The sequence below is a fragment of the Tiliqua scincoides genome, chromosome 4, assembly GCF_035046505.1.
Source record: "Tiliqua scincoides isolate rTilSci1 chromosome 4, rTilSci1.hap2, whole genome shotgun sequence".
Taxonomy (NCBI): Eukaryota; Metazoa; Chordata; class Lepidosauria; order Squamata; family Scincidae; genus Tiliqua; species Tiliqua scincoides.
Genome location: NC_089824.1, coordinates 7,525,179 through 7,539,757, shown reverse-complemented (window position 1 = coordinate 7,539,757; position 14,579 = coordinate 7,525,179). Strand labels below are relative to the sequence as shown.

The window sequence follows — 14,579 nt, the reverse complement described above, 5'->3', positions numbered from 1 at the left end:
GGGTTCCTGAAGTTTGGACTGCTCTGTAGCCAGAACCAAGGGCAAGGAGTGATTCCTTTGGCAGGCCATAAAATTATTTTACCTACTTTTCAGCCACACTAGATGCTGTTCCAGAACCACCACTCAGAGCGCGATACCATAGTCTTTCGAGACTGAAGGTTGCCAACAACTTGCAGTGGGAGAACAGGTCTCTCCACAAGGGAGGTCTGGGTCACATTCATTTGATTCCTCAAAATACAATCGCCTTCCAATTGTATTTCCAATACAAGGAGGTAAGTTAAAAACTTCTTTACTTACCTCTCCCAAGCCACTGGTGTGGGATAGGACATGTTATTATAATTATATTATCCCACCCATCCATGGCTAACAGAGGGACAGTTAGAGGGGGTGCAAAGCTGTAAGTTTTACAGGGAGCCTCACCACGGCATGCAGGTGGCCCCTCCCCTTTGGAGCCATTCCAGGTGGGGGAGCCAAACAGAGGCGATTGCCAGAAAAGACCCAGAGAAGAGGTGATTGTCCCTGTTTGGCTCACCCCTTTGGAAATGGCTCCAAAGGGGAGGGGGAGAGGCCACTTGCACTCCATGGTGAGGCTCCCTGTACAACTCCCACCTTCTTCTGCACAACTGAGATTTGAAGGGCATTTCAGCATCCCTTCCAAGAAAAGTCATCTGGGAGTGTTCAAAAGAAGGCCAATGAGTATTGCTAAGTCAAGGGAAGTTTCTCAGGAAGGACTTTCATACTTCCTTATAAGCTCCCTCCCACCTTAGGGAGTTGGTAGTGATGGGAGTGTCATGAATTTCAGTCATTTCACTCGTGTTTAATATATCTGGCTTTCTCTCTAGTTCTTTGAATCTCACCATGCAAAATGGAAGATACAACAATTAATGTCTCTATTTTCAAGGCACCAAATGAGACTTTCAGGTGCTTCAAAATCTCCATTAAACTTGATGTTGTAACTACATCCCTTTCACTGACACATTTCGGGCATTATTCTTGTTTTAAGGGTATTTTAGAATAACTCTATACATTTCAAGTCATGGAATGCCTAGTTCAGCTCAAACTCTGAATCAAAAGTCTAAGGGAATTTGTACTGTATTAACTCAGTTATAGGTCCAAACCTATGCATGTCTAGTTCAATGTCAGTTGCATTATAGTCAATGGGGTATATTTCCAGGTAGGTGTGTATAGGATTACAGCCTAAGGGCCCAATCCTAAACCTGCCCAGTGTTGGTGCTGAGCCCTAGTGCCAGTGCTGGGTGCCGTAAATTTACTGTAAAGGTCTGCTCTGCTGTATCCTGAACCCTGTGATGGACCAAAAGGCCCGACATGGAGTCACTCAAGTCTGTACCAGCAAAATAGCCAGTGCAGACCTGAGAAGCCCCATTGCTGAGCAAGGGGCTTTCCCTGGGGGAAGGGGACAAAAGTGATACCGCTGTAGCCATTTTGGTACTACTGCTCTAGCAGGCACCAGGAAGTTCAGGATTGGACTGTAAGAAAGCTAGAAAGAAGGGGTGGGGCTTATGTGTTGCAAGGTCAAAAGCAAACTCAGTGGGCAAGAGTGGTGATCGTCTGCAGGCTTTATTTCGTTGCCAGCAACTGGCTTCTCAGGGGCTCCTGCCTAAAATGAAGAAAGCAATGAGAGCCATGTGGGAGCTCTCAGAGCCCCCAGAGAGAAAGCCATTTCCCAGTCTGAACCTCTTGCTTATATGGCATTTTGGCTCCTTTGTTTGAGGTGTCTTGCACTTCTCATTGGCTGGTGTGTGACATCAGAGATGGGGGCTTTCACAGGGTTGGCCACAGATATCTTTACAAACATTTGATTGGTTGGTTTCAAGTTACATGTTCCAAAAATAGCAAAAATGTACATTGAGACATATACAACGTAAAGATTCCAACAACCACTAGGTGGCACTGTTTACTCATTTATTACAGAACTGGCTTTTTTGGTATGTCTTGTGTTTATCTTTTGGCACATTTCTCTTGTTTGACCTTGGCAGAGCCACCAGTGTTATCTCTAACATTCTTTGTACCAGACACTATGGAACTTTGTGCCAACATTGTTTAAATTAAGTCCTCACTAGTTGTTGTAGCAATGACGTGGGAAGCACACAAGACTCAGGGTCTTGCTGCTTGATGTAGTGCAGGAGCAGAAGCAGTGAGAAGTCAGAGAAGCAATGAAGAGACGAGAAGCAGCATAAAGATTCAATGCAGCAAGGGAAGCTGTTTTTACAAGCTTCCCAGCTGCTTTTATTCTCTTTTGAAACAATCTACAAGTTTACTCCCGGTTTCTTGATAACGGTGCCTTGACAATACATTCCTAGCTATGAACAATAAGCGCTTCTCTAAAATGCTATCTCAGCTTGTTCCCAGACTTCAACTTAGGAACCCGCTCACTCAGGTTTGCCTGAGTGAGGGGATAGGTTTGCCTGCCTGTTGCCATGTTCCCTAAAGCCAAAATGTGCTTCTAGCTTCTACATAATCACTACAAGTTGTGGTCCCATACGTGTACCCTAAGGGATGTTTAGTGATGTATAGTGGTGTAAATATACTTATTTAGTACAGGAAAACCAACCTCTTACTGTAAAAAGGATTTTAAGAGACCTTTCTCATTCAATTTGGCTAGATCCAGCCCCTTCTGTCAGCTTTTAGCTCAGACAGAGGCTGTTCATGCTCTGGGCCAGGATATCTTAGAGACCGCCTACTCCCGTACAATCCGGCTTGCCCTCTCGGGTCATCAGAGAAGGCCTTTCTACAAGTGCCGCCACCCAAGGAGGTCCGGGGGGCGGCTGCAAGAAAGAGGGCCTTTTCAGTAGTGGCACCAACATTATGGAACTCCCTTCCCCTTGACTTGAGAATGGCTCCCTCTCTTGAGAGTTTCCGGCGAGGCCTGAAGACACTGCTGTTCACACAAGCCTTCTGATTCTTTGGCCTTTTAACATTTTTTACACATTTTGTAGTTTTTACAGGCCTGATTCCTCTGTAACTTGCTCTTTTGTACTCTTTTTAGTCTGTCTTTTAATCTGACTACTGTTTTTTAAGGTCGCTGTTAATTGTGTTTTTAATGTTTTTATCTCCTACTTTTTAAATGTGTTTTTAAATGTGTTTTTTATATGTTGTTAGCCGCCCTGGGTCCCTTTAGGGAGAAGGGCGGGATATAAATAAAGTTTATTATTATTTATTATTATTCATGATGTTTTGCTGATCAGGGGACTTCCCCATAGACAACTTTATTATCTTGTTCCTGCCTAGCTGTCTCTGCAGGTGTTTGTATTAGAAAATTGTATTTCTATCTGCCAAACAAGATAAAAAGTTGCACATGCTAAGACTTTCCCCATTAAATGTTTCAAGTCTCTTACTAATATGTTGCAAGTTGTGTGTCTTCTCAGCCTCATATTCTGTTTTCCCTGCATTTTGGTACCAATAGATAGCATTGCCCTAGCTTTAATGTTGCCAAAGTCTATTTTGAGAAGTTACTTTTTCTTGCTTTGTGTGCTGCTGCTAAAAAGTCTCTGGGATGCTTACTCCTTTGTTCACATTAAAAGTATCAAACAGGACTTTGAGTCTACAGAGGAGATATAGGTTTAGGAATGCTTTTGCCCAAGACAAGAGTCTTAGCTTTGAGGAGTAACTTTATACCACATTCCAGAGTCTCCCTGTCAGACCCTTTTGATTTTTGGCTGGGAATAGCTTTTCTGCTAAGGCTGCATTCTGAATCACATTTGTGGCTTTTAATTTAATGGCTTCTACTATTCTGTGAATTTATGCTTTAATCAAAACATTCTAACAGCTAAAACTCATTTTAAAGCCACTATATATAATATATGTTAATTTACACCTTTAAAGACACTGACCATTAAGCATTAAAAGCAAGCAGGCATCATACTCTCTTTGACATGAAACTTTGCTATATTAGCTCCTCTCAGTCTTCAATATATGCATACATGATTGTATGCATACAATGACTGTAATGACCACTGTAAAGGTGGTCCAGAACCACCTTTCAGAGCACGATACCATAGTCTTTCGAGACTGAAGGTTGCCAACTGACTGTAATTTAGTTAAAAAGGGAACTAATACAATAATGTTTTAAAAATCCCTTTTTTCCTGCCATAGGGTATCCGCTCATTGTTCTCTGTTTACAAGCAGTTTGAGCTCAGATGACTTGGGTGCTCTCCAGCAACCTTGTCTTCACAGAAGGAAGCAGAAGGGAGTGTGTCACTCCCAAACTCCCTTGTCGTTATCTGCTTGGAAGGCTGCCAAAGTGACATTCCTTTGTTTTTTAAGTAAAACTCCCAGTCTGCTGTTTAGCTTGCACTTTCTACATCAGACTGAGACCAGAGAAATGCTTTTTGGTTCTGAATTCAAACATGTGAGCATCTCCCTATAAGTCTGCACTATTAGGCGCTGATTTGTTTGTGAGCATGCTAAGCATATGAACATTTTTTCCCTATTTCTTAAACATATAAACTAATAATTTGTTTTGTTTTTAAACATGCTAAGCACTATTAAGCTTGTAAACATTTGGTTTGTGAGCATAAGTGGCTTTCTTTCATGGCCTTGTCTCATATGAAGACATCATATTTGTTTTTTGCTTCAGGGTTCCAATTTTTCTGCACAGATTTCCTTCTCACTGAAAACTCTCTGGAGGATGAGCTTCAGGTTCTTCCTACGTAACCCCCTCTTCCTTCTCCCAATGAAGAAATAAATCAGTGGGTTAACAAAGCTGTTTAGAGATACACATATAGCACCATACTTTAATAGATGGCTAATTGTTAAATAAACAGAATCAGGATCAGGACTAGCAAAATAAACTAAGCAAATGACATTCAAGGGAAAAGCAAGGATGAGAAAGAATAAGAGGCTCAGCAGGATGGCCATTAAAAGCTTCCTCTGCTGGCGCAGTTGTGGTTTAAAGCAGATTCTGATGACCAGAATCAGTGTGGAGATCATGATGAGTGGAAGACAGATCATGGCATTCACCAAAAACACGTAGAATATTGGGGAATGATTTATAAATACCTCAAGCAAATGAAGAGCGGTGCAAATTCCGTTACCCAGGAAAGAGATGAGCCAAATCAGGGCGCACAGGATGGTGGACAACTTTTCTGGGCGGCGGCATCGATACCAAAGTGGGAAGAGGACCGACACACACCTGTCAATGCTGATGGAAGTGAGCAGAAAGAGACTAGCACAGTACACAGATTGGAGACACGATTCAGCCACAAAAACAGGAAATTCAAAAGATGCATTACATTCTAAAGTGTCCCTTATAGGCATGGATAGGAAAACTCCAAAGTCAGCGACAGCCAAGTTCAGGATGTAGATGGTGAAGGGAGTCCTCTTGATGCGGAAACCGAGAAGCCAGATGACAATTCCATTCCCCACAACTCCAAATATGCACACAACACAAATGACACTAAAGAAGGCAGCTTCTTCTAAAGATTTACAATATGAATTATTGTTCCCAGTGCCATTGTCCATGGTAAAATGCCAGTGTTCCGTATCCATGGGTGTCAAAGATATAAGACTGACATTGGTCATCATGCTTCAGTAGTTCTTTTCTCCTTTTCTTGGATAGATGATCCTGCTAGGAGAAAAGAGAGATGTGGATTCAGTTTGTTCTATGGAGATGACTGGGGGAGAGCAATTTTGTGCAGTTCAGCAGGAACAGGACAAGGCAGATGTGGGTGAAAGGTGCAAAAGAAAAAAAAGATTTCTTGGGAAGATTTAACAGAATAAAAGATCAGAATAACAGATCAAAATAAAACTGGGCCTTGCTAAACTTCCTCACTCATAGTCATTTAAACAGAGAAAAACATGAGCATTCACTTGCAACTAGATCTGAAACGTAATCGGGCATTAGTAAGGAAAAGAGAGAAAAGAGAAGCAAGTCCCTAGAAGGAAAAAGGGGACATGATGTAGAGGCTGTGGTGTAGCACCCAGGGAGCCAAACATTTTACATTTGATCACATCACCTCCAATTGCTTCTGGGTTACATGCTCTTTGAGCAGTTGCGCACCGCACTGAGTGGCTGATGGCTTCTTTTTTCTTGAAAAGCAGGGAGGGATGAAAAAAGCACAGGTCACCCAACAAACTGTAACCAAGCAAAAAAACCAGAGCCAACTTGATGACACACTACTGGATAAGAGTTCTAAACTCCACAGTCAGGGAATTAGAGGACAGGTCCTCTCATGGATTGAGAACTGGTTGAAGGCCACGAAACAGAGAGTGGGTGTCAATGGGCAATTTTCACAATGGAGAGAAGTGAAAAGCGGTGTGCCCCAAGGATCTGTCCTGGGACCGGTGCTTTTCAACCTCTTCATAAATGACCTGAAGACAGGGTTGAGCAGTGAGGTGGCTAAGTTTGCAGATGACACCAAACTCTTCCAAGTGGTGAAGACCAGAAGTGATTGTAAGGAACTCCAGAAGGATCTCTCCAGATTGGCAGAATGGGCAGCAAAATGGCAGATGCGCTTCAATGTCAGTAAGTGTAAGGTCATGCACATTGGGGCAAAAAATCAAAACTTCACATAAAGGCTAATGGGTTCTGAGCTGTCTGTGACAGATCAGGAGAGAGATCTTGGGGTGGTGGTGGACAGGTCGATGAAAGTGTCGACCGAATGTGTGACGGCAGTGAAGAAGGCCACTTCTATAATTGGGATCATTAGAAAAGGTATTGAGAACAAAATGGCTAATATTATAATGCTGTTGTACAAATCGATGGTAAGGCCACACCTGGAGTATTGTGTCCAGTTCTGGTCGCCGCATCTCAAAAAAGATATAGTGGAAATGGAAAAGGTGCAAAAGAGAGCGACTAAGATGATTATGGGACTGGGGCACCTTCCTTATGAGGAAAGGCTACGGCGTTTGGGCCTCTTTAGCCTAGAAAAGAGGCACCTGAAGGGGGACATGATTGAGACATACCAAATTATGCAGGGGATGGACAGAGTGGATAGGGAGATGCTCTTTACACTCTCACATAACACCAGAACCAGGGGACATCTGCTAAAATTGAGTGTTGGTAGAGTTAGAACAGACAAAAGAAAATATTTCTTTACTCAGCATGTGTTTGGTCTGTGGAACTCCTTGCCACAGGATGTGGTGATGGCGTCTAGCCTGGACGCCTTTAAAAGGGGATTGGACAAGTTTCTGGATGAAACATCCATTACCGGTTACAAGCCATGATGTGAATGTGCAACCTCCTGATTTTAGAAATGGGTTATGTCAGAATGCCAGATGCAAGGGAGGGCACCAGGGTGAGGTCTCTTGTTATCTGTTGTGCTCCCTGGGGCATTTGGTGGGCCGCTGTAAGATACAGGAAGCTGGACTAGATGGGCCAATGGCCTGATCCAGTGGGGCTGTTCTTATGTTCTTATTTACTTGGATGCATGGAAATGAGAGCTGACTCATACTAACACCTCATTGGTTCCCTGCTGTGTCATAATAACTCTTCATTGGCTCCAGGAGCAGACAGTCGCATTGATCAGTTTTGAGTTAAATAAATTTACTTTTCGCTACATAAGGCGGTTGTATTTTCCTTTTCTGGTTGTTTGGCTATAACGTTTGATAGAACAGAGATATTTCAATGTGGTTTGTTTCATTGCAGTCTGCATTAAATTACGCTTCGAATGATATATAACACGATGGTATTATTCAAAAATAGATTTTCACAATCTTGACCGCTAGTGGTGTCACCCCGCCCCTAGAGGTGTCAGCTGGTGTCACCCCGTCCCCAGAGGCACCCCCCTCAGCCCCTAGTGATACTACTGCCAAAGAGATCTTCTCTTTAGGTCATTCCTTTAGGAAGGAACAAAGATGAGGGCCTCCCCCCTTTCAACCACTTTAAGTTCTAGTGAGAGAGAGTGAGGGTTTTTGGAGATGCTAACCTCATGAGAGGGTGTGATGGGACTTTCTGGACTCTTTCTGGCATTTGTAGTTGGTGAGAGTTTGGTTTAGTGTGCTCTTTTGCTGTGTGGGTCTGTTTTGTATGCCTAGGATTGTGGGGAGCACCCTCTTTTCTCTTTTCTTTCAGGGTGGTAGGATTGGCCTTGCTGGAAGGGTATCCTGGAGCAAGGATGTTGGTGGTAGCTATGCCACCAATATCTTATGCCCACCTTTTGGGTTCAATGTGGCTGGCTGAGGATAGGATTGGGGTGTAAGCTGTACACAAAGATGGAAAGAGACGAACAACACAGACCTTTGTGGATCTACTCAGTAGCATAACCTATTTGGTTTAATAGAACTTACTCCAATCTAAGTGTGTAGGATTGTAGCCTAAGAAATAAGCATCTTTGTTTTTTTTTGTCATACAGGGGAAGGAAAGAGAAGAAAACATGGAATGTAGTTTGTGCAGAAGACCTGTGTAGTGAAATGGTTAGTGAAGAGAGCAAAGGACCCTTGGGAACCAGGTTATTTTAAGGGAGGGGATAATATTCTCATGACTGCAATGCAGCAATGCAAGGAATATAATGCAAAGTTTAAGCCAAAAAAGGAGAAAAAATAGTTTTGTACATGCCTTGGGGAATGCATCGGCCAGCCTTCAGAGCCTTGCCAAGAAGCTAAAATTAAAGATAGAAGAGCAAGCGGAGAAGCTAGAGGAGCAAGAAGGAACCACCACACACCTCAAAGATCGGTTAGCAGAGGATACAAAGCAGAGGTTCCCAAACTGGGGGATCACAACACCCCAGCCTGAGAAGCAGGCTGCACCCTTAAGGGACGGGCAACCTTGACAGCAGTGCAGGCACTCCTGCAATCATGCCAGCACTGGGGATATTGGGTTGAATTTTAGACTTACCAAGGTCTGTAGATACCCTCCGGTGGGTAGGGGAAGCCTGTGGGGCCCTTGGCAAGCCTCCCCACACCTTAGAATTGTTGAAAGATGTCTTGCATGACCCCTTTCCAGTTTCATGACGAAAGCAGGAAGTAGGTTGTGTAAGCTTTTTTCAACAATTCTAAAGTGTGGTGAGGCTTGCCAAGAGCAAGCCAGAGGGCACCTGACGGCTCCAGAGGGCATCTGCAGGCCTTGGTAAGTCTAAAATTAGCCCCAATGTTCCCAGCACCGATGTGATTGCAGGAGCACTGGGGCCACTTCTCCCCTGCAAGGACTTACAATAGCCCTAACTCTCCCCGTGGACTTTGGGAACTGCTGATCTAAAGGAAAAGGATTGAAAAGTAGTTTGAGAAAGACATTGAGATAGTAAAAGGGGAAGCAACTATAACAAACATAGAAAATCAGCTAGGAAACGGTGATCAAGAAGCAACTGAAATGTTATAAATTTAAAAGGAAAGATTTAATTGTAGAAGGGTTAGAAGCACAAAAAAATGGAACTTTTCCAGAACCACCATAGCAGAACATATGGAAGCAGGAAACCGAAAGCAGGAGACTGACTGATTACAACAGGAATTACAAGGTACGAAGCTTGCCATTACAGAATTGCAGGAAGAAATCACAGCAAACCACAAGATTCTAAAAGGGCAGAGATAGCAGGGAAACACAATTTTTCTTCCAGTTCCAGAAGAATTGGTAGATAATTGTGTGCTTGAACTCTCCCTTCTGAATTAATAGGAGAACAGAGCATTCTTTTACTAGGGTTTGGGCATATTAGCATTTGACCAGGTCCTGTTACCTGACCTGGTCAAATCTTTGTTGGCATCCTTCAGTCTCGGAAGACTATGGTGTCACGCTCTGAATGGTGGTTCCGGAACAGAGTGTCCTCTCCAGTGCGCGAAGCCTGGGTAAAGTAGGTATGGAGGATAGGCTGTTACCCATGCAGCAAATCCCCCCTCTCCATGTTGCTGAAATGGTCCAATGGAAAGGCAAATACGGTTGGTTCCAGCGGCGTCGCAGGAGTTGCCAGAACGTGACTGTGTTCAGCCATGAACTGCCTCAGGGACTCAGGCTCCGGATTTTGCCTCAAGGTTGACTCCTGAAGCCTTTTCCATAACTGAATGTAGCCACAAGGCAGTGGAGGTTTGGAATCAGAGTTTTCCTTCTCTCAGATGAGCTGCCTTCCCAGGCTGACGAGTCCCATCTACCCGGTGGCTGTTTAGTCGCCTCTTACGACAAGTACAGCCAAACTGAGGGCCTATTCTTGTCCCCAGCCCCCAGGGGATGGTCAAATCTTACTCACCAGCTAATCCCAGAAGTCCTGCAGTGCTTTGAACACAAACCAGTCACTTTGTGTAGGTAACCTTGGTTTTTGGCAAGGCTGGCCACTGATCCTCTATGTCCTTGTTTCATGCTCATTGAAACTGACAACTCACTGAGTCCTTCTGTCATTTCCTCCTTGGTGCTATTTTTTGAGAGTCTAGGACTGATTATTCATTATTGCTGCAATAAAAGTTGCCCAGTGTTACACCCCTACTTTGTCTGGCTCCTCCTTCTGTGCCATTCTACTGAGTTGTGCCAATGACCACTGTAATTGATCCCTACATGTGAAATAGATTTCCTTCATGTGCCCATGTTACATGTGTCTAAAAAGCATCCAAGTAGCAGCATTTCAACTGAACTGCAAATAGGGAACACAAGTGGACTGGATGGGGGACTAATATTTGCTTTGCTTTAATTAATATTTAATTTGCTTTAATAGCAAATGTCCATCCAACTAGGATGGAACAGTGAACAGTGGTTTACCTTACATACCTAAACACATGTCATGAATACATTAAGGATGCAACCTTAATCCACTTTCCAGCACCAACATAAGGGCAATGCAGCTCCAAGGTAAGGGAACAAACATTCCCTTACTTTGAGAAGGCCTCTGTGACTGCAACCCAACTGCAGGATGCAGCACACATCATATTGGTACAGCTATGTCAGTACTGGAAAGCTGGTTAGGATTTTGACCCAAGTTGCCTCATGCTGAGGGACACCATTAGCCCAGGGGTGTCAAACATAAGGCCCGGGGGCCGGATGCGGCCCTCGGAAGCTTTTTATCTGGTCCTCAGGCTCTCAGCTGCTGAGCAATGCTGAGGTGACACTGCTGAAAGGGTGGCCCATATGATAATTGAGCTCTCCCATATCTTGAAATATGATCAAGATTTGTGTATTTTCTCTCCTGTCATTAGCAGCTAATGAGTTCCTACACAAGAATAGTGCTTTTTTCTGGTTTTGACCTGTTTAATGACATCACTTCCTGTGTAATGACATCACCTCCAGCCCTTAGCAGGCATCATGAATGCTTTCAGCCCTCTGTATGACATGCGTTTGACACCCCATTACTAACTGCTCTGAAGGGCAAGAGCTCTCCCAGTCACCATGCAAGATCACACCCAGTCAGGGGCATATCTCAAGGGGGTGCAAAGCTTTAAGTTTTGCAGGGAGCCTCACCCCAGCTTGCAAGCAGTCCCTCCCCCTCCCCTTCGGAGCCATTCCGGGCTGCTAAAGCAAAACAGTGATGCGCAGCTCCAAAAGGGAAGGGGAGGGACCGCTTGCACACTGCAGTGAGTCACCCTGCAAAACTGAGTGCATTGTAGTCCCTCAAGCTACGCCGCTGTTCCCAGTTCTGCCACCGGAGTCCAACTGAACATGCGGTTTGGCATCATACACATGCTCTCCACCACTGTGACATCTCTCCAACCTCAATTTGGAGTTTCCACATACCTGTGGGTAAGTAGGAATCCTCAGTCTTCAGAGATGGTGAGCAGAAGACATCAGAGGCACTAGTGGGAGGCTGAGTAGAGCCAATGTTTCCCTCTGGGATCCTGATGAAATATCTGGGTTTGTCCTCCAAGCTTGCAGCAAGACGTCCAGGAGACCTCACTCATTGTTGCCCTTTTTTCAGCTTGCCAGCATCGGAAGGAAAATGTTCTTGCGCAGTCAAATTGTTATGTTAGGAGGTAGGTTCTGAGCATGTCAGGCTCTCTCTCCTAAAAAGGCACTAGGGAGGAAAGCGGATTTGCTGCTAACCGCTGTTCCAGCTGCACCGAGGTCTGATTATCAGCTAGTCTTTTTCTTTTGGAGCTTTGCCCTTTTCCTCCCTGTTCCTCTTCTCTGAACTGAACCAAAAAAACCCTGCTTCAGTATCTGCTGAAAACAACATCCACTGCTGAAAATATTAGGCAACCTTGGGCAGAAAGCCACTGTGTTAACTCAGGGTGGGCAGCCACCCTGTTTGGGGGCTGCTCACAAAGCAGACCTTCTGCAAAGGTTTTTGGAAGTAAACTTCAGTTTGACCAGAAATTGCTTCTGCAGGACTTTCTGATACCCCACAGAGACCAATGGATAAATTGCAGGCCCAGCACCACCCAAAAGAGACCTCCAGGGGCTCCCAGTAGGTCATTCTAACCCGTAGTGTTGCAACCCACTGCAGAGAATAAGGTGGGTTGCAGTGTGGGAAAGTTTGGGAACCTCTGTTTTAACCTAATCTTGCAACATGGATGGGGCCACAATATGCCTGTTTCTCTTCAGGGGCCACAAGATATTTTCTTGGCGTTCAATGTGTGTCTGCCTTGTAAAACTATGTATTAATACAGACCTTGGCATCATAACAGCTTCTCTTTCACCTTATGTTACATTTCAGTGGCATTACCGCTGTTTAAAGAAAGGGAAACGTCAAGCCCTTTCTTTAAACAGCATTAATGGCACTGAAATGTATATACAGGTGTGCACCACTTAACGATGGGGATATGTTCTCCGATCCCTGCTGTTATGCGATTAGGTCATTAAGTGAACATTCAGTCCAATCTATTGTCTTTGTTGTGTAAAAAAACACTCCCTGCCAGGCACTAGCTGGCTGCATAGGCTACTGGAGATAGATGGCCTCTTCTTTGCATTAAGAACATCTCTGTTGTATAAACAGACACTCTGCTGCAGGCTATGGGAGATGCAATTGCCTCATTAAGAGGATCTGTATTGTGCTTTGACCACAGTCATATGTGCGGTCTGTCGTTAAGTGAACAGTTGTTAAGCAGCGAATGCCTGTATAGTATATTTGTTGTCATGAAATGTTAGATAAACTTATATGAGCCAATACACTGAATCCCAAAGCTAAAGGCATCTACCTGATAAATTAACAAAGCTGGAGTTTTTCTCATAATTTGGTTCCTGGTTCTTCTCTACAGGCTTCTTCCTCTCTGAAAGCTCTGGAGGATCAGGTTCTCCCTACACAGACCCCTCTTCTTTTTTCTAGTGAGGAAATACAGCAGGGGGTTAACAAAGCTGTTTAGAGATGCACATAGCCAACCATATTCAGCGACATCATATCTTTGCAAATTGAAAAGATCCTTAGGAGAAGACCGAGGATTAAATGTAATTAAATATATGACATTCAGTGGGAAGGCAAAGATGAGGAAGAAGAGAGTCAGCAAAATGGTTGTTATAAGCTTCCCCTGCTGGTTCTGTTGTGATTTAAAGCAGAATCTGACAAACAGGATCAGTGTGGAGACTGTGATGAGTGGAAGGCAGACCACGGAGTTCACCAAAAATGCATAGAATTCTAGGGGGTAATATCTAGGAGTCCACATAAAATTGAAACCAAGGCAAATTCCCTGCACCAGGAAAGAGAGAAGCCATATCAGGGCACACAGGAAAGTGGACAACTTTTCTGGCTGATGGCATCGATACCAAAGTGGGAAGAGGACAAACACACAATGGTCAATGCTGATGGCTGTCAATAGAAACTGACTGGTGCTGTATACAGCATGAAAAAGTGATCCATTCACAGCATAAAGACAGAATGCGAGTGATATGACAGAAGGATGAATTTCTATAGTGTTGAATACAGCTTCAGAAACAGAGGATTCAAGGACCCCATAATCAGCAACAGCCAAGTGCAGGACGTAGGTGGTGAAGGGAGTCCTCAAGCCGAGAAGCCAGATGACTGCTCCGTTCCCCACAAGTCCAAATATGCACACAACACAAATGAAGCACTGAATATTTCTTTTTATGAATCTCTTTGGCATGTCAAGTGATGGAACTCAGATTATATTCTGGTTCTGCCTCCATGTGGAATTAGGTGTGAAGGTGACACTAGCCAGCAGGCTCAATCTTTGTTTTGGGGGTTCTTGCGTCCTCTTCTTGTATGCACTCCACAGCCAAGAGAGAAGAGACAGATGGATTTAATTTGTGCTACAGAAATGAGCAAGCAGCGATCAAGAATTTGTGAGAACTCAATCGACTTCTTGCCTGCAGGATTGGGACAGCAACAGTCCTGTTGCTCACAAGCAGGGCTGTGTTTAAAAGCCAGTTCTGCAAGTTGCTTCTGCTACTTTCCATCCTTGAGTCTCTTGGGAAATGTGCCTTGGGTCAGGAAAAGGAACTAGCAGTCATGGTTAAAGTCACTTGGAGTGTGTCAGGGTTTGGTGGAACACCCCCCCCCCCCCAACCAGGGCTTCAGTGGGTCCACAGATGCCAGCAGCCCTGCAGGAAAACAAGACTCTGTGCACTTTTTTCTAATAAAGGGAAAGCCCTTGGGGCTTTTCAGCTGAATTGCAAAAGGCTGATGTATGTGGAATGAGTGGGTGACCAACAAGAAGTTTGTAGGGAGTAAAGCAGGAAGCGAGAACACCTGGGCTGATGGGAGCTTGATGCCCCACCCCCTCCATTTTTTATTTTTTTTTGCTACCAGCCAGAGTCCCAA

General features: G+C 44.3%; 2 protein-coding genes across 2 annotated transcripts; both read right to left on the bottom strand.

The window, feature by feature from the left end:
• Positions 1 to 4,593: 4,593 nt before the first annotated feature.
• LOC136647605 (mas-related G-protein coupled receptor member H-like) lies at positions 4,594 to 5,508 on the bottom strand. The gene has a single exon (XM_066623232.1). The coding sequence runs from the start codon at positions 5,506 to 5,508 to the stop codon at positions 4,594 to 4,596; it is 915 nt and encodes a 304-aa protein (XP_066479329.1).
• Positions 5,509 to 13,056: 7,548 nt separating this feature from the next.
• On the bottom strand, positions 13,057 to 13,902 carry LOC136647604 (mas-related G-protein coupled receptor member H-like). The gene has a single exon (XM_066623231.1). It carries the CDS (start codon positions 13,900 to 13,902, stop codon positions 13,057 to 13,059), a length of 846 nt encoding a protein of 281 aa, XP_066479328.1.
• Positions 13,903 to 14,579: the final 677 nt, after the last annotated feature.